The sequence below is a fragment of the Phaseolus vulgaris genome, chromosome 1, assembly GCF_051622355.1.
Source record: "Phaseolus vulgaris cultivar YP4 chromosome 1, ASM5162235v1, whole genome shotgun sequence".
NCBI lineage: Eukaryota > Viridiplantae > Streptophyta > Magnoliopsida > Fabales > Fabaceae > Phaseolus > Phaseolus vulgaris.
Window position 1 is genome coordinate 6,926,863 of NC_143498.1, and position 18,242 is coordinate 6,945,104.

Here is an 18,242-nt window from a genome sequence, read left to right on the forward strand (position 1 = left end):
AAACATATATACACATTATCACCAAGGAGAGCATTTTCTGTTCAGTGTGCTGAGAGAGAACGCGAATACACTTATTCATTCGCCTACCCTTCTCTCTCTTTCTCGCCGCCCCTTCTTCCTATCCCATACTCTGCCCATCTTCTTCAATTTTCTCTGATTCTAACCAACCAATTCTTCTTCTCACTACCCCAGAAACCATATATCTTAATATTACTTTTATTCGTGTTCATTAACCCCCATCTTCACCAAAAACCCAGAAAAAAAATAATCTTTGAGAGGTTCTGATTGATGGGTGGGAGAGGGATCAAGCTCTTTGATGAAGAAAGGAATGGTCTTTTTTCAATTTCCAATTTTGGGTCTCAATGGGGTGGCGGTATTCACGACCCTGCGGCTATTGCTATGTTTGCCAGCGTTAGTCAAATGGGAATGGGGTTTGGCGTTCAAGAGCCAAACCCTCCTTCTGGTGATTCCCAGCACAATGGTGGCATGAACATTAGGATCCCTTGTACTGAGTTGTACGTTAGGTATGTTCAATCAGAGGGGAAGGTGAAGATTACTGGGGTTTCTGAGGAAGAAGAGGGGGTGGCGGGTGTTAAGGGGAAGAAAAAGGGTGTCTTTAAAGGGTTGAGGATCAAGGTGAAGAACCCTTCTCTTAGGAGGTTGATTAGTGGTGCCTTTGCTGGGGCAGTGTCACGGACCACTGTGGCACCCTTGGAGACCATTAGGACTCATTTGATGGTAGGAAGTAGTGGGAATTCTACTGGGGAGGTGTTCAACAATATCATGAAGACTGATGGATGGAAGGGTTTGTTTAGGGGTAATTTTGTTAATGTGATTCGGGTTGCACCGAGCAAGGCCATTGAGGTAGTTATATGTGTGTGTACATCGTATTGTATGGTTATGTTTTTCAGGTTGTTTTGTGTTTGTGGTGAACGGTTTTTTTGTGTGCTTGATTTGATTGTCTCAACAAGTGTGTGTGTGCCTGCTTACCTTATTTTTTTATATATGTGTAAATTGTTTTGTATGTTTATGTTTTGCAGTTTTTATAGGTTTGTGGTGAATGGTTTATGTTTGCTTGGTTATGTGTCCGTGTTTCTACAACATTTTTGCACAGTTATACTTCACAGTTCGTTTTGGTTTTAGGGTGAATGCTTTTTTGCTTGCTTGATTTGATTGCCTCAATGTGTTTGTTCTTTGGACGTTAATTTTGGTTTTTTTGCTTTATTCTATTGGATTCTTGGTTGGTTTGTCTGCTTCATTATGTCCAGAGGTTTGCTACTATTGGCTGGATTTGTTTTTAGTAGGAACATTTTGTATCTTCAATGTAAGTAGAAGTGTTTGAAATATTCTTGAATTGAGTTTTAATCACCCAGGCTGATGAATTATTTTATATTGTTTCTACCACAATCGAAATATCTGGTTTGGTATCTAGCTACTTGTGTTGTTTAATTTTGTTTTCTTAATGTTGATCAGGAACTTTCACTTGATTGTTCCTTTGTTTTTTCGTTTTGGTGGTAGACCAGTGGCTCACAGACTAAACAAATGTTTAAATGTATAAAATGATCCTTCACTGTGCAACTTTTTTCTAATGGAATGTGTGCTCTTTAACTGAGTTGTGAAACTTTTTCCCTGTTAACTCCTCCTGAAATCATTTTCAATATTGCAAGACAAATTGCAATTGAATGAACTTCATTCTGCCTACTCTCCAATGGATTTTTTGTGTTGTTGATGTCTTATGATCAGGTTACCTTTCCCTTTATGATATCAGTTGAGATGCTTAAACAGTTCTAAAAGTCACGCAGCCTATATTGCTTTTTATTGTCATGGTTTCTGGTAAATGTCAATTTTGTCATGAGTAGGTTTTGATTTTAAGCCAAGTAAACTGTATCTAAGTCAACCTCATGTGATGAGCTTCCTTGTTTACTTAGTGATACATTTTAAACCACATACATGATATCTTACAACCCTTTTTTTGCACTGAAGAGAGATTTAGTTGTTTTCTTTCAGACAAGAAAAGCATAAAACATATCTCAAAACTTCGAACTTCCAAAGCAAAAAAAATGTACACTTGTTTTGGCTTGCATTTTCCTCTTTGATCCCTTTTATGCGAAGAAGGATACATTCATGGATTTAATGTTTTTTTGGAAATTCATATTTCAAAATTTTGACATAATGAAGATCCAGTTAGTATTAAATGATATGTTTCTATGAATCTGAATATATTTCACTTTTTTCTGCAGCTATTTGCATATGATACTGTAAACAAGAACCTCTCAGCAAAGCAAGGGGAGCAGCCTAAACTCCCTATTCCTCCATCATTGATTGCAGGTGCTTGTGCTGGAGTTACTTCAACGATATGCACATATCCTCTGGAGTTACTAAAGACTCGACTAACAATCCAGGTGTGTACATATAAAAGCAAACAAACTCTTGTTTTCCCATTAGCAAACAAAGAGTTTTCACACTATCACCAATTAGAAATCACCATGCATGTTGTTTTCTGAATACTTTAACAGTGTAAAAAACATCTGTACACTGTCAGTTCATAGACTACTTACATATTCTCTGTTTTATCTTATGATGGGACCAAAATAAAAGCAGAATTTAATCTGAACTGGTAATTTTGCAGAGGGGTGTTTATGATGGTCTGCTAGATGCATTCCTGAAAATAGTGAGAGAAGAGGGTGCTGGAGAACTTTACAGAGGTCTCACTCCAAGCCTTATTGGAGTAATACCATATTCTGCCACCAATTACTTTGCATATGACACCTTGAGGAAAGCATACAGAAAAATTTTCAAAAAAGAGAAGATTGGCAACATTGAAACCCTTCTGATAGGATCTGCAGCTGGTGCTATTTCAAGTAGTGCCACCTTTCCTCTTGAAGTGGCCCGCAAGCACATGCAAGTGGGAGCCCTGAGTGGAAGGCAAATATACAAAAATGTGATTCATGCCCTTGCAACCATTCTTGAGCAAGAAGGGATTCAAGGATTGTACAAAGGGTTGGGACCTAGCTGCATGAAGTTGGTGCCAGCTGCAGGAATTTCTTTCATGTGCTATGAAGCATGCAAGAGGATACTGGTAGAGGACCAAGATGAGGAGTAGCATGAGGTTGTAGAAGAGTAGCTAAGAGGCACAACTACATTCATCAAATTTTGCATTTTTGCTTTACTTTATTCTGGATTTTCTATTGTTACTGGAATTATTTTGTTTACCCCATAGGAACTTTTGATTAGCAAATTGGTTATGGAATAATGATTTTTTGGTTTTCCTTCGTCTCATAGTTAATAAGATAATAAATCAATATAAAAATTGAGTATTTAATTTAAGAGATAACAATATTAGGTGTTTAAGGTAAGAATTACATATTCATTATTTATTTTTAAGGATATGATGATATTATTAGGTCAATTATATTTGACAACATATTTTCAACCTTGATTGAATTTTTGGATACATAGTCTTGGTTTCTAAAATAAAAAATTATATTTATTTCTTTCCTTTCATAGTTTATGTTTATTTAGGTCTTCCTCAGTTATACAATTCATCTGTCTTCATACTTGCTTAAGTTTTATTAGATAAAGAAAATAATAATATTCCCCAAAATTCGTTATAAAAGGAATACATATTTTTTCTTTAATATCAAATATTAAAATTGTAATTACATAAATTTTAAAATAATTTAAAAGCAGATGAGTATAAACTTAGTATGAATTTATTTATGATATATTTTGCATGAGTTAACTTTGGGTTCGGTGAAGGTCAAAATGAAATAAATGATTTATATTGAGCTCCTCTCATTGCTGAAAATTTGGTACACACCAACCATCACATGCATCATCATTAACAACATATTTAACAACATATTTAACATGTGCTAATTTCTACCAACATCTCCATTCTTTTTATTAAAAGTCAGATTTACTTTTAATAAAATAAAAAATTAAGTTTAAATTCACATGTCTTTCATTATCTTCGTTCAAATTCTAAAATCTGAAAGTAAAAATGACTTTTTAAGTTTACTTTTAAATTCTATAATTCTGAGATCATTTTTAAATTGAAAATGACTTTTAAATTATAAATTTTTTAAATTAATTTAGTATTTCAAATTTTACAATTTGAAAGTTAATTTTATATTTTGAATTCTAAAATTAACTTTCAAACTGTAAAATTTTATAATTCAGAAAATTAGAAAGATATATTTTGAATTATAATAATTATTGAGTTGCATGAATAAACTATGGAGGTACAATAAGAAATTGACTTAACATTGTTTATCTTATGTGTCTATTTTATTATATTCATTATAAAGTTTTTTTTTATATTAGACTATTATTTATTTTATCCTGTTTTTAAAAAAAAAATGAAATATTTTCCTATAATTTTCCAAATACACAAGTTTATGAGGTCAAATTCGAGATCCGAAAATTAGAAAAATGAATCTCATTGAACTTGAACTCCTTAGAAACCTAATCTTAGATTATTATATGTATTTTATTCTTTATCTAAGAATATTTTCACAATATTTCAAAATTCTCCAAGTAATATTTCAAAATTATGCACTCACATAGAAGGTCCAATTGTTACAAAAAATGCATCTCATTATATTTGAATTGCCTAGAAGCCTAGTCCTCCGAAACTTAAAAAAAGTTATTTGTGTATAAAGAATATGCTTTTTTATCATATTAATTTTTTCTATTAAATTAATTTGGTAATTTTTAAATTTCTTTAAATAATTTAAATTTATTCAATCAATTCATAAATAAAATATCTAAAAGTTAACAATAAGACGAAACCAATTTCCATGATAAAAAATAATGTATTTTGTATTTTATTTAATAAAGTAAAATGTATCACATACATTTCATATATTTTTAGTTATTTATTTATTTATTAGATGGTAGAAAATAGAGTGACGATTTTTTCATCATGTAAAAATAGCAACATCATGTTTCTTTTAAAATAAAATAGTATAGTATAATTATTTATTTCAATTAATTACATTTTTTTAATTAGGCTTATTAAATAAAATAAGTTAGAGAAAATGTTAGGAATGAGTTGAACTCAATCATGATAAATCCAACCCAAGGTGATTCGGGGTTTAGGTATTCTTCCTTTTCATTGTATACTTACAATGTGAGGTCTCAAGGGTAACATTTAGTAGAAAGACGAAAATTGGTAACATGAAGTAATTTTAATTGTTAAATGTAATTTGATTTATTAATTATAAGAAAATTATTACATAAAAATTAATTTTAAAGATAAAAAATATTTTTTCTATATTATTATAAATTTTTGATAATTTAATTAGTTTCTAAATTATAATATCTAATTAGTTATCAAAATTTTATAATAATATATTAATTAATTATTTTTTTCTCTAAAACTATTTTTTATTTAATAATTTTTTAGGGGTGGTCCTTAAGTACCCAAATTGTAAAATTGAATGAATCATTGATTTATCAGTAATTCATATCATTCTTAACTTTTATGTAATATTATTCTTATCAATTTAATGTATTAACTTTTATTTACTATGATCTGATCAAGTGTAGCATTTATTCTTAACAATTTAATATATTATATGGGATTCACACAAAATTAATTTAATTGATTATTATAACTGTGCACTTTAGAATTTTAAGACTGTGTAATTTGTGCTGATTAGAAGTTTAGGATAATGTGCCATGAACTGTGCAAAGAAAATTAGGATTTTATAGTTTTGATTCATGTGGCACATGATAGGAGGTTTATAATAGCTTACACACATAGCTTTTGAATTGATTATTGAGATATCACATAATCTAAGATTTAATACATTGCATACAAACAATACAATCCGAACCCACATTAAAAAACGATGTAAATTGGTTTATTTATTTAATTTATTGTCCTTTAACTATTTTAATTATTGATGTATGAGTAAGAATTAGATTAATTTAAACATGAATTGTAATTTTTTTTTGCTAGAATGTATTTCATTCAATAGATTACGATTCCAGTTTAAGTACAATTTTTTTTACTAAATTAGAAAAAAATGGTTTTGATCAAAATCGTAGCCTCAATGTTATTTAACTAATTACATTAATTTTAATTATAAGAAAATGATAAAAAATGGTAAGAAGAAGAGATGTTTATTATTCTTATGTGTATATTATAGGGAGTTTCTCTCTCCCAAATTACAATCTAATTAGGTAGGATACTAATCATGAGATTCTATAATTATTAAATTAATTGCATATAATTGAGTACAATATCGTCAAATATTGCATACAATAATTGCATATAATTTGATAATTATTATTTCCTTAATACTCCCCTTCAAGTTGGTAGGTGAAGATCAAGAACCCCCAACTTGTGTCGTAGCGTCAAAAATCGTTCTTTGCCCAATGCTTTCGTAAAAATATCTGCGAGCTGATACTGTGTCGGTACATATGAAGGACTGATTATCCCAGCTTGTAATTTTTCTCGCACAATGTGGCAGTTTATCTCAATGTGTTTTATGCGTTCATGAAATACTGGGTTTGCTGCTATATGTAATGCCGCTTGATTGTCACAGAAAAGTTGAACTGGCAAGTTACATGGCACCTTTAAATCCTACAACAGATATCGCAACCAAACTATCTCCAAACAAGTATTGGCCATTGCGCGGTATTCTGCTTCCGCTGATGATCTTGATACGTTTGTCTGTTTTTTTGACTTCCATGAGATAATAGAGGAACCAAGAAAAATGCAATATCCAGATACTGATCTCCGAGTTGTCTGACAACCTCCCCAGTCTGAGTCACAATAAGCTGTCAATGTTAGATTGTTTTCGGATGGCAATAGCAATCCTTGTCCTGGTGATCCTTTGATGTACTTTAGGACTCGAATTGCGGCATCCCAATGAGGTTTCCGTGGATCCTGTATATATTGACTTAGGGTCCGAACCGAAAATGCTATGTCAGGTCGAGTAACCGTGAGGTATATCAGTCGTCCCACGAGTCGCCTGTATTTGACTGGATCCTTTAATAACTCTCCATCGTCTGGTGTGAGTTTTAGGTATTGTTACATTGGAAATTTGTCTGGACGAGCACCTGTGAGTCCCGTATCCTGCAAAATATCAAGAGCATATTTTCTTTGGAACGGGAAAATTCAATCCCTAGAAAATATTTTAGGTCTCCAAGATCTTTAATGCGAAATTGTTGTAATAAACAATCTTTAACACGCTGAATTTCTGTCAAATCATTTCCTGTCAAAAGAATATCATCCACATAAATCAAAAGGGCAGTAAATGATGAGTTATTCTGTCTTGTGAATAGAGAGTAATCTGTCTTGGACTGTTGAAATCCTACAGATTTAATCACATGAGAAAATGTTGAAAACCATGTTCGAGATGCTTGTTTGAGACCATAAAGGGATTTGTTGAGTCGACATACAATGTTCTCCCCTGTCGATGATGTCCGGGTGGCAAGTCCATGTAAATAATTTCATGCAATGTGCCATGTAAGAAGGCATTTTGCACATCTAGCTGGTGAGTAAACCAATTTCTGGCTGCTGCAATGGTGAGGAGACACCTCAAAGTTGTTAATTTTGCTGTTGGTGAAAAATTTTCAGAATAGTCGACACCTTCAATCTGAGTGTACCCCTTTGCGACAAGGCGCGCCTTATATCTGTCGACGCTACCATCTGAGTTGTACTTTATTTTATAGACCCATTTGCATCCGATGGGTTTCTGCCTAGCGGGTAACGGTGTCAAGGTCCACGTTTGATTTAGCTGCAAGCCGGAAAGCTCTTCGTCCATTGCTTTTTGCCAATTTGGATCAAGGATAGCTTGAGCATAAGTGTGAGGTTCTTTGGTGGCTGTGATGTTAGCAAGATATGCACTATGTGTAGAAGAAAATCGTGAATTAGAAAGAAAATGATGCATAGGATACCTGGTTCCATTCGGTCGGTCTTGGGCAGTGGTCGAATGATTGGCTTGGGATCCCGTTACGTAGTCTTGAAGCCAGGAAGGTTGGGTTGATGTGCGACTGGATCGTCGAACAGGAAGGTCGGTTGGAGAAGGTTTGGTAATGGGTGCTAAACTTCTTGGCAGGGGAGAAGAAGGTTGGTCTACTGGAGGTTCAGGTGTATTATGACGAGTAGGAGAAGAAGGTTGGTTTGATGGAGGTTCAGGTGCATTGTGACGAGTAGGAGAAGAGTTGGTTTGATGGAGGTTCAGGTGTATTGTGACGAGTAGGAGAAAAAGGTTGGTTTGATGGAGGTTCAGGTGCATTGTGATGAGTAAGAGAAGAAGGTTGATCGAGTGAATGTTGGACAGGAGTAGGTAAGTCAATGTCAATAGTGGGCAAAATACCTTGTAATGGAGGTGAGGATTGTGTCTGTGACTGTCGGTATAGTATGTAGATATAGTATAAGCCTGCGTGTTGTTTACCCGAGCCAATCATCCTCCCCGTAGCCAAGTCCTGTAAAATGCAACCATGTGGAGTAAAAACGACACAACAATTTAGTGAACTGGTTATCTTACTAATGGACATGAGATTTAAATTAAAAGAAGGAACACAAAGAACATCTTTGAGAGTGATTTTGTCATTGAATTTAATTGTGCCTGTAGATGAGATGGGCGCAGTTGAGCCTGTGGGTAGATTAACATTTGAAATAAATGATGATGAAGTGTGTGTGAAAAATTGTGAATCAGATGCAATGTGATCGGTTGCTCCGCTATCCAAAATCCATGGTTTCGTAAAAGCAGAATTAGAAGAGGAGTTATGGGCAAGCAGACCTGCAGAGCTAACTAACAAACGTGTCACTTTTACCGTTATTGGTGAGCGAGTAAATAGCCATTGCCAATTGCTGAATTTGCTCGGCACTGAAGCGTTGTACGAGGTTTCTATCGGACTCGTTACTGGTGCCTTCTTTACAAGACATGATTTTTTTATTTAGGGGATAGAAATGAAGAGGTTGTCAGGGCACCAAGATCGGTGCTCTGATACCATATAAGAAAATGATAAAAAATGGTAAGAAGAAGAGATGTTTATTATTCTTATGTGTATATTACATCACTCAGTATAGGAAATATATAGGGAGTTTCACTCATGAGATTCTATAATTATTAAATTAATTGCATATAATTGAGTACAATATCGTCAAATATTGCATACAATAATTGCATATAATTTGATAATTATTATTTCCTTAATATTAATTAAAAAGAATTTCCAAAAGTCTAATTATCATTGTTTTAGTGAGTAAAGATTAGGCTGTTAGGATTAATCACTCTTAAGAAATTTTGACCCATTTATTAAGTGAGTTTCTGAAACGAATTTGGAAAAATAGTCCACGTGAAAGTCATAACCCTATATATTAGCTAAGTAATGATATTGGTTCCACTAAAAAATAAACTTTATAATTGAAGTTATAATTGTTTTATTCAAGAGAAAAAGTTGAATTATTAGAATTACTGAAAATATTTATATTCTTCCAGTTCATATTGGAGAGTTGGGTAGCTAATGCTCACTAACTATTTTAATTTGGATGACTGATTTCCAGAATTTGCAGTACTTACTAGCGATGGTGAAATTTAAAATGGTGTGTGAAGATGAATCTGAATCGTATCATCTCAAGAAGAATAAAGGAAGATTGTATGCTAAATTGATCGTTTAATTCATCTGTAGTATTGTAAACTAGATAGTTTATTGGTAAATACAAAATAGACAGCCAAATAGCTTAATAGTTTTTTCATTACATATGTGTATATAAAGTGTAGTTTGGTTTTCTATATAGGAGGTTGATATATGATCTTAGTGTGTGATCCAATATTGCTATAAAATATGATAATGTTCAAACTCAAAGATACCACCAAACTTAAAAAAATTACTCTACATGCAAACCAACAATTCAAGGCACGAATAAAAGAAATAAGCTAAGCGTACTTTTGAAGTTATTCATGACCATGTCTGACTCAGATTAAGGGAGGGCTCCGGAAGGATATGGTAGGTGGAGAAGTCTTAAAGAACAATGACTACTCAACTCAGATTCACTTTGGTGTAGATAGTTGAAGGAGGTCTGGAAGCAAGAAGTCTAGGGATCGATCGTCTTTTGAAAATCGTTTCAGGTGGGAGCTTGGTAATGGAAAGGAGTTACTTTTCTGGGAAGATAATTAGTTGGGTTCTGGCAGTTTAAAAAGTCTTTTCCCAATGTCTTTTTCACTGTCAATATTGAAAGATGCTAAGATATCTTTTTGTGGGGCTTGAGTTAATAATGTTTAGGTGTGAGAAAGGGTCTTTTCGTTTGGGAATCGGAACATGTTACTCAACTTCTTGGGGTTGTACACCTTTCGAGTCCCTTAATTAATTTAGAGGATAAATGGGTTTGGAAGGATGATGTTAGCATTGAATATTCAGTCAACTTTGTGTACGATTTTTTAAAGGGTTTGTTAGAAGGGGATTCTTCGAGTTTGTATAACTATTTTTGGAAGATTAAGGCATGACCCTCAACTCACATCACTGTTTGGAGGGTCCTAGAAAACAAGATCACTACCAAGATCAATCTTGCAAGATGTGGGGTAATAGTGGATAGTACGATTTGTTGCTTTTGTAGGGAGAAAGAGGAGACTACAAGTCATTTGTTCTTTAAATGTAGATTTGCTTGGCTAGTGTGAAATCTTTACTATGCTTGGGTAGGATTAAATTTGGTTGATCATCTTGAACATACTTCACATTTCTTGCAGTTTAACTTGATTGGCGCTCCTGCTGCTGTCAACTTAGTTTTTGGAAATATTTGGATTGTTTTGGTTAGTGAGATTTGATGTCATAGGAATAAAATATTTTCAAGGGGGAGTAATTGATCATTTTGAAAATTTTTCTTTAGCTCAACTGAAGGTATGGTCATGGGTTACTACCAAAGTTCCATTTGCTTGTTTTTCCTTTTTTGATTGGTGTCTTGATCCATTGGTTTGTATGTTTTCAATTAAAAACAAGTGATTAGTGGTAGGTTGGGTTGATGTTTGTGTGAGGGGTTGTTGTTGTTGTCTGGATTGTTGTGGGCTTTCTGTCCAAGATGTATAAGAGTTGAACTATCCCAAAAGTGGTTCAAATTTATTTATTCTTTCTTTCTGATAAAAAATACCTTTCAATTATACCATTATAAAGACTTCAATATAATCTACCTTGCCGCTCTTAAAAATGTGTCGACACGCATCACCAAAACTGATTAACCAATAAAATTCAAATTATAGCTAAAACAATAAAACTAAATAGAACCAACAACAATACACAAAATACACTAAACATTTTAAACAATACAATTTTACATTCCAATTATAATTTACTCCCAGAACAATTTGATTTCAACCGCATAGAAATAAACATTTATACAATGGTAATTTACATAACAGTTTATAACAATAGTAATTTAATTCCATAAAAAATAATAACATATAAATATATAAAATAATAAGTGAATTCTTTTAATAGTTACAAAATAAATTTCTTTTCCTAAAAATACAATAGAGTCAAACATATATCATAATTAATTATTTTCTTAAAATAAAATGCATTAAAACCAATATAATTAATTTTCTTAATTCAAAATACAACATAATTAATCACATTTACTACATACTTTAAAAACATTTTGCATAGATAAAACTAAATTTGTCATAAAATATTGCACCATTTAATACTCAAAAAATAATTTAAATAAAACTATTAAAAAATAGTTGAATTATTTCACCAAATCAATTTACACTTTTCCAACTAATTTCATTTCAAATCTCTTCCGTGTACAACTATGCTTTCAAATATTCATGTTTTACACTAATTTGTCTACACCAAAATAGATTTTTATTTCTTAATTTAGTTGACATCATTTTAAATCTTTTCTTCTAATATTTTCTGAATCATATTTTTTTAATATACTGAAAGAAATCAATCCAAAATTTAAAAATAATGCCATCACCAAAACTTTCTCCTACACTATTAAATACTTTTGTTTACATTCCACATCAATCTTTGAATACCAATGATGCCAAAATGTCTTCTCACCCTAAAAATTTTCTTAGCAGTAAAACAATTATGATCAAAATAATAAATTAAAGTAGAAAAACTTTTTTTTGCCTTTAGAACTAAAATTTTAACATCCACTCCTCTCTATACTTCCTTAGGTAGAATTTTTTCACTTCAACCTCTTCTCTCAATTTCTAAGTAATTTTTTCTATAAAAGTTTTTTGTTTTGCTGTTCCTATATTTTATTAAAAACCACACCTTTTAATAAGAAAATGCAATTTTATTATCATTATTTTTCTTAATTGTCAGTAATGAGTTTTATGTTATTTTAAATTCTTTTTAATATACTTTAGTACAGTAAACTTGTCCATTAACCAACTTTATTTCTTCTTTGAAAATATCTATATTTTTTAATTAATTAATTTTAGAATACATTTACTCTTATTTTTTTTAACTAAAAATTTCCCATATATCTTAAACATTAAAAATAATTATAAGTAAACAAAAGTAATAATATATAAGTAAACAAAAATAGTGACAAAAAAGTTTTACGGAAGTGGATAGAAGATTAATTTTTTTTATCAGCAAAGAAGAGAGATATGTGGTAAAATATTATTCAATAAATTTTTTAATGTTAATTATTAATCATTATAATTTGGAGGTAAAACAATTGGACGTCAAAACAACAAACCTTCTATATGCAGCAACGTGAAGAATTTATTAAAATTCAAAAGAAAGTTTGATTTTAGAGAAAATCATTATAACTTGAAACATAATTTATACACTCATACCAGAGATATAATCATCTGTTGCCAAGAACATGATGCAATTACATCATGAAAAGAGAAGAAAAATATGTAGTAAATCATATTCTAGTTAAATAGCATTATTATGAATGGATTTTTTTGGCATTTAATAAAATTAAATATATAAATTTTAAACTTGTTACTGATAATGCTAAAATAATATTGTATCCATTGAATTTATACATACACTCATTTTAAAGGAAAAGAAAAGAAGAAGAATGTTATTGAGGCTTAAGAAAAAATTAGCAAAATAAGAAATTAAAGGAAAAAAATAAGAAAAATAAATGAGAACCATTAATTTACAAAATAAAAATCTAATGCTATAAAACTTAGGTTAAATAGTCTTTTTAGTTTCACTTCATTTCACTAGTTTGAAAAATCTTAACTTAGTCCTTTTTTTTAAAAAAAATAATATAATTTTTTTCATCAAATTTATTATTAAAACGTTTTACCATCAATTTTAAATAAACTATATTAACTTGTTTCTTTTAAATAGACCAAATTAAAAGTATTTAAAATAGTATGATAAAAAATAAAAAAATTATCATAATAATAAAACTAAAGAGAATATTTGACCTAAAATTTATCTTCCATCATAAGAGAAACTGTCTCAGTAACCATAAAAGACAGATAAACATAAAAGTTGAAATTATAACTGCAAACACATTTATTAGTATTCTTTAGATGAAGTGAAAAAGGAAAAGAAACTCAGAATTCAATACTTTAGAAAACAAACATAACATAAAATATTACACTAACAGTTCTTAAAGACTTGATCTACTGACCAATTATTCATAATTTAACAACTCATGAACACTGAGCCATTCACTTTTCAACAAACACCTTATGGGCATCTTCTTCCTTCTTTGCTCTTACTCTTTGCATCCTTTCCCTTCAAAAACGTCAACACTTTTTCCCCTTAATATTCTAATATAAAATATTACCAAATGCTAATTTAGTAAGATATCAGTAACAAAATTTATGAACACTTTCAGGGAAAAAAAATTGTTCTTTTTTACAACAAATTAAAATTAACTTGTGCATAAACTAATTTATAAAAAAAATGTTTTCTTTTTTCTCCACAATTTGATATGCAATACAGGTATAAACTAATTTTACCTTATTAAAACTAAATTTATTTTTTTTCTTCTAAAATTGAGAAAAGTTTCCTCAAAACACATCCTAATTTACAATGTTTTCCCGTATCAATATAAACACATGGAGTGGTGTTGTTTTTATTGATATAAACACCATGAATCAATTCGTTCCCACTTCACCTCTCAATACTGACAAATAGTTTATTATAACTAAATTATATTGGAGAATATTGGTTAAAATCTAGATTTTACAATTTTTTTACTAAAGCTTTACCTAAATAAAGATTCAATTAACACACAAAAGAAAATAGAACTCAACAATTTCTCTATAAGAAAACTCCCACTCATAATACAATTATAATGTTTTAACTCTTAGTAAGTTTTTACTGAAAATATAATGTCCTAATTATAGAACAAATATTATTATAACTAACATGTATGTATAAGACTAATAATATTAACAATAGAAAAACATGAATAATGTTTCTCCTTTCCGAAAAGAGCAACAGAAAAGATCAATCATTAGACGGTTTCATTAGACCGTCTAATTTTCGGGACACAGAATAAGGGTAGACGATCTATTGAAACAATCTAGTAGTATAGTAGTGTTAAACGATTTAAAAGCCTTAAATACAAGATTTTATTGGACCATTCTTCACAATTGAATTATCATGGGTAACATTTATAGATTTTATCTTCTTCATTCTTCCTTTAGGCTGATCCGGTGCCTTTTGTTAGTTTTTGTTTAATGTTAGCAGTCTTTTCTTTGTATCTTTTTCATGTTTCCTTAGTTAAAAAAACCATAATATATTTTAACTATTTAAGAGTGACATTATCATGATTATTAATAGTTATAACTGATAGAATATATTATAATATAATTTACCAAATAAATATATGTTACCTGCAAAAGGAGGAGAAGTCACAGGTATCAAGCATATGTCATTCTTTCTTCCGACAGTGACTCCAAATTTCTCAGTCATGTCGAAGTCCTCAGTTTTCACTCCATTTGGAAGCTTCCAATCAAAGTGAAACAACAAAACTGCAAGTGTGAGTTCAACATTTAACAAACCAAAGGAAATGCCTGGACACATTCTTCTTCCAGCACCAAAGGGAATGTACTCAAAATGACTCCCTTTATAATCAATAGAGCTATCAATGAATCTCTCTGGATAAAACCTCTCTGCTTCACTCCAGTACTTTGGATCTCTTCCAAGTGCCCAAGCATTGATCAACACCTTGCTTTTTACTGGTATATCATACCCATCAATCTCACATGTCTCTCCACATTCTCTTGGAACCACAAAAACAGCTGGTGGGTGTAGCCTTAGGGTTTCTTTCACAACTGATTTCAAATATTTTAGTTCATTCATGCAAATCTCATCAACCCTTCCCTTTTCACTGAATACCTCTCTCACCTCATCTTGTGCTTTCTTCATAACTCTTGGATTCCTTATCATCTCTGCCAGTGCCCAATTTATGGTAGTTGCCACAGGCTCAACTCCAGCAGCAAAAATGTCCTGCAAGGATAACCAAAGAGAGGTTTCTTTGTGTATTTAGGGTTTAATATTTGAGTTTTATAAAATGAAAGGAATGGAGTAATATGAAGTGTAGTTGTAACTTACATTTATATATTTAAATTACTATTCTAGTTTAAATATCATTTTGATAATAAATAGATAAATAATTTTTAGAATATACAATATGTTATAATTAAACCATAATAAATAAATATATTTAAGTATATAACTCATATTTTTCATTCACAATAATGAATTTAAATTATGAAACAAAATTACTTTAATTATTATCAATCAATTTTAAAACTATTGAAATTTAATTTAGAGATCAATATAAAAGGAAGTAAATAAAAGTGGTTAGACAACTAAGAAATTTATGTATGTCTATTTATATAATAATAATAGTAGTAGTAGTAGTAATAATAATAATAATAAAAGTAATTTAAATTGGTTGAGAAAAAACTTTTTGGTTAATTAAAAAGGTAGTGTGTAAAATATACATGTAAAGAAAATGCATAATGTTAAAAATGCTCAATTGAAAATTAAAAAAAAAAAAGTAAGACAAACTCAATTTATGAGATAATTTATAAATATACATCTCTATTAAATTAAAGAAATAGGGTTTGTTGGGTCAGGTCCCCATTGTGAATAAACTGGATTTCTTTTCCAGATTTAGTAAGTTGTTTGGAGGGGACAGAACCAGATGGGTGGGGTGCAATTTCATATAATAAATATATATTCATCAAAGTATATTAAATATTGAAAATGTTAGTTACAATTATCAAAATGTCACATCTATAAATTATTAGTATGTTTTTGAGAAATCAATTATTAGTATTATAAGATATAAACATGTTAAATTCCTATTTGTTATATAGTTAAACGACAATAGAAATGTAAAAATACTTTAATTCTACACTATTTTATACAATTTAACTACATAAATACTAAGATTGCTATATGATGTTGAAAATTTGTTTATTGAATCAATTTTATTTGGAATAGTTCATATTACAACAGTTGATGAAAGAGATGGTTCTATTTCGAAGTCATTTTTTTGTTCCCCACTTGTATTTATTGGTGAATGGAATAAATTTAGGAATCTAATGTTCTCCACAGTTAAAACTAAGTATGGTGCTGCATATTCAGGCACAGTAAGCTTCAGGTGCTAATTAGTTGCTGATATTATGACCAGTGATGCATGCATGCATGCATTCAAAATTATCCAAATACAAAATTTAAAAATTCAGTTTTTGATACACAAGAATGATTTTCAGGTACTGTAGTTTTTGTAGTAGAGAATTCTCAGGATAATAATTCCTAGAAGATTTTCAAATTTGTTTGGTTGGTAAAAAGAGTTAGTAACTATATTCAGATAAATTTATTGAAGCCAGAGTTATTATTACGAAAATTTGTTATTTGTTACCCCAATAAATAATTTAATAAAAGTGAAATAGTGTTTTTTTTATCATTCTCAAAAAAACCTGATTTCTTGAATATGTTATCAGAAGCTAAAAATTTTCCTTACAGCAAAAGCCTTATTTGTGACTACTGTCATGTTAGACTGATATAGTATAGTTTAGCAAAGAGAATGAGTATGTTGATAAAAGAATCCTTACCATGATTACTGCTTTGATATTGTTAAGGGTTAAGCAAATGTCTTGGTTACTTTGATTATTACCATCATAGAACTTTAGGAGAACATCTACCAAATCTTCCTCTGATTCATGGCCTTCTTTGGCTTTGGATCTTGCTTCTCTGTGTTCATTGACGATGTCTTCTAGTATCCGATCCATTTTTCTATGCACCTTCTCAAGCATAGGCCTCAGACCAGTAACACGTTGAAGCCATTTAGCAGAAGGAAACATCTCTCCTATGTCAAAACCTCCTGAAGCAAGCACTCCTTCTTCGAGTATTGTCATGAATTCATCTTGGTCTTTGCTGCGCTTCTTGCCAAGAGCAGCTCTTGAAATGATGTTATACAATGATGAGAGCACTGCTTGAGTGAGGTTGATGGGGGACCCTTCATCGTGTGAACCAACCACTTTAACCAGATTGCTGAGTTCTTCTTCTCTGATTGGTTGGAATGAGTTGATACGTTTTGGGGAGAAAAGCTCCATGGTGCATATTTTTCTCACCTTTTTCCAGTAACTCCCATAAGGTGCAAAAGCAATGTTTGTGTATCCATAGGTGGCTATTTCTGCGGCTAGAAGTTGAGGCCTTGATGCAAAGATTACATCATGGGTTTTCATGATTTCTCTAGCATACTCTGATGAAGAGACAACGATTATGAAGATCTCTCCTAGTTGGAGATGCATCAAGGGTCCATATATTTTGGCCAAGTCTCTTAATTTTCGGTGTGGTGTGGATGAAAGAAGATGGTGTATGTTTCCTATAACAGGCAGCTTCCATGGTCCAGGGGGTATGTTTAGAGATGACTCAGTTTTCTTAAGGTTTCTCCCTAGTTTCAGTGCCACAATCATGGAGAGGAGAAAGGAAAAGAGAAGGGCTAATGACTTCAGCATTTCAGAATCCATGGTGAGAAAAAGTTACAAGTAATAAAAGGTTCTACAACTCATGATGTATATATAAAGATGATTGATAAAATGGAGGGAGAATCCAAAACTAGGGTTTTTTCTGGTTCTTTTCCCAAAGTTCTTAAATGAAGAAACTGATAGGTAGATAAACAGGTGAGGAGATCAACTACTCTTATAGTAATAAGTGCATGTTGAATTTGATTAGTCTTGAGGACATAGTTATTGTTAAATATTTTAAACCAAGTTGTCTCTAGCCTTAGACAGAGTTCAGAGATATCATTGTACATATAACAATAA

General features: G+C 30.9%; 2 protein-coding genes across 2 annotated transcripts; one reads left to right on the forward strand and one right to left on the reverse strand.

Annotated features, from left to right (window-relative positions):
- LOC137813329 (adenine nucleotide transporter BT1, chloroplastic/mitochondrial) lies at positions 1-3,267 on the forward strand. The gene is made up of 3 exons (XM_068615489.1): positions 1-864; positions 2,241-2,402; positions 2,630-3,267. Exons 1-3 carry the CDS (start codon positions 289-291, stop codon positions 3,101-3,103), a joined length of 1,212 nt encoding a protein of 403 aa, XP_068471590.1. The 5' UTR covers positions 1-288; the 3' UTR covers positions 3,104-3,267.
- A 10,094-nt stretch (positions 3,268-13,361) lies between these two features.
- On the reverse strand, positions 13,362-18,070 carry LOC137815416 (cytochrome P450 71D11). The gene is made up of 3 exons (XM_068618554.2): positions 17,028-18,070; positions 14,793-15,408; positions 13,362-13,683 (listed from the first exon to the last, which is right to left on the reverse strand). Exons 1-3 carry the CDS (start codon positions 17,943-17,945, stop codon positions 13,664-13,666), a joined length of 1,554 nt encoding a protein of 517 aa, XP_068474655.1. The 5' UTR covers positions 17,946-18,070; the 3' UTR covers positions 13,362-13,663.
- Between the last annotated feature and the right edge of the window lie 172 nt (positions 18,071-18,242).

Coding starts and splice junctions, on each gene's coding strand:
- LOC137815416 (XM_068618554.2), bottom strand. CDS start 17,945: ATGGATTCTGAAATGCTGAAGTCATTAGCCCTTCTCTTTTCCTTTCTC. Junction 15,409..17,027: donor ATATCAAAGCAGTAATCATG/GTAAGGATTCTT, acceptor TTATCCTTGCAG/GACATTTTTGCTGCTGGAGT. Junction 13,684..14,792: donor GACTTCTCCTCCTTTTGCAG/GTAACATATATT, acceptor ACGTTTTTGAAG/GGAAAGGATGCAAAGAGTAA.
- LOC137813329 (XM_068615489.1), top strand. CDS start 289: ATGGGTGGGAGAGGGATCAAGCTCTTTGATGAAGAAAGGAATGGTCTT. Junction 865..2,240: donor CACCGAGCAAGGCCATTGAG/GTAGTTATATGT, acceptor TTTTTTCTGCAG/CTATTTGCATATGATACTGT. Junction 2,403..2,629: donor AGACTCGACTAACAATCCAG/GTGTGTACATAT, acceptor GTAATTTTGCAG/AGGGGTGTTTATGATGGTCT.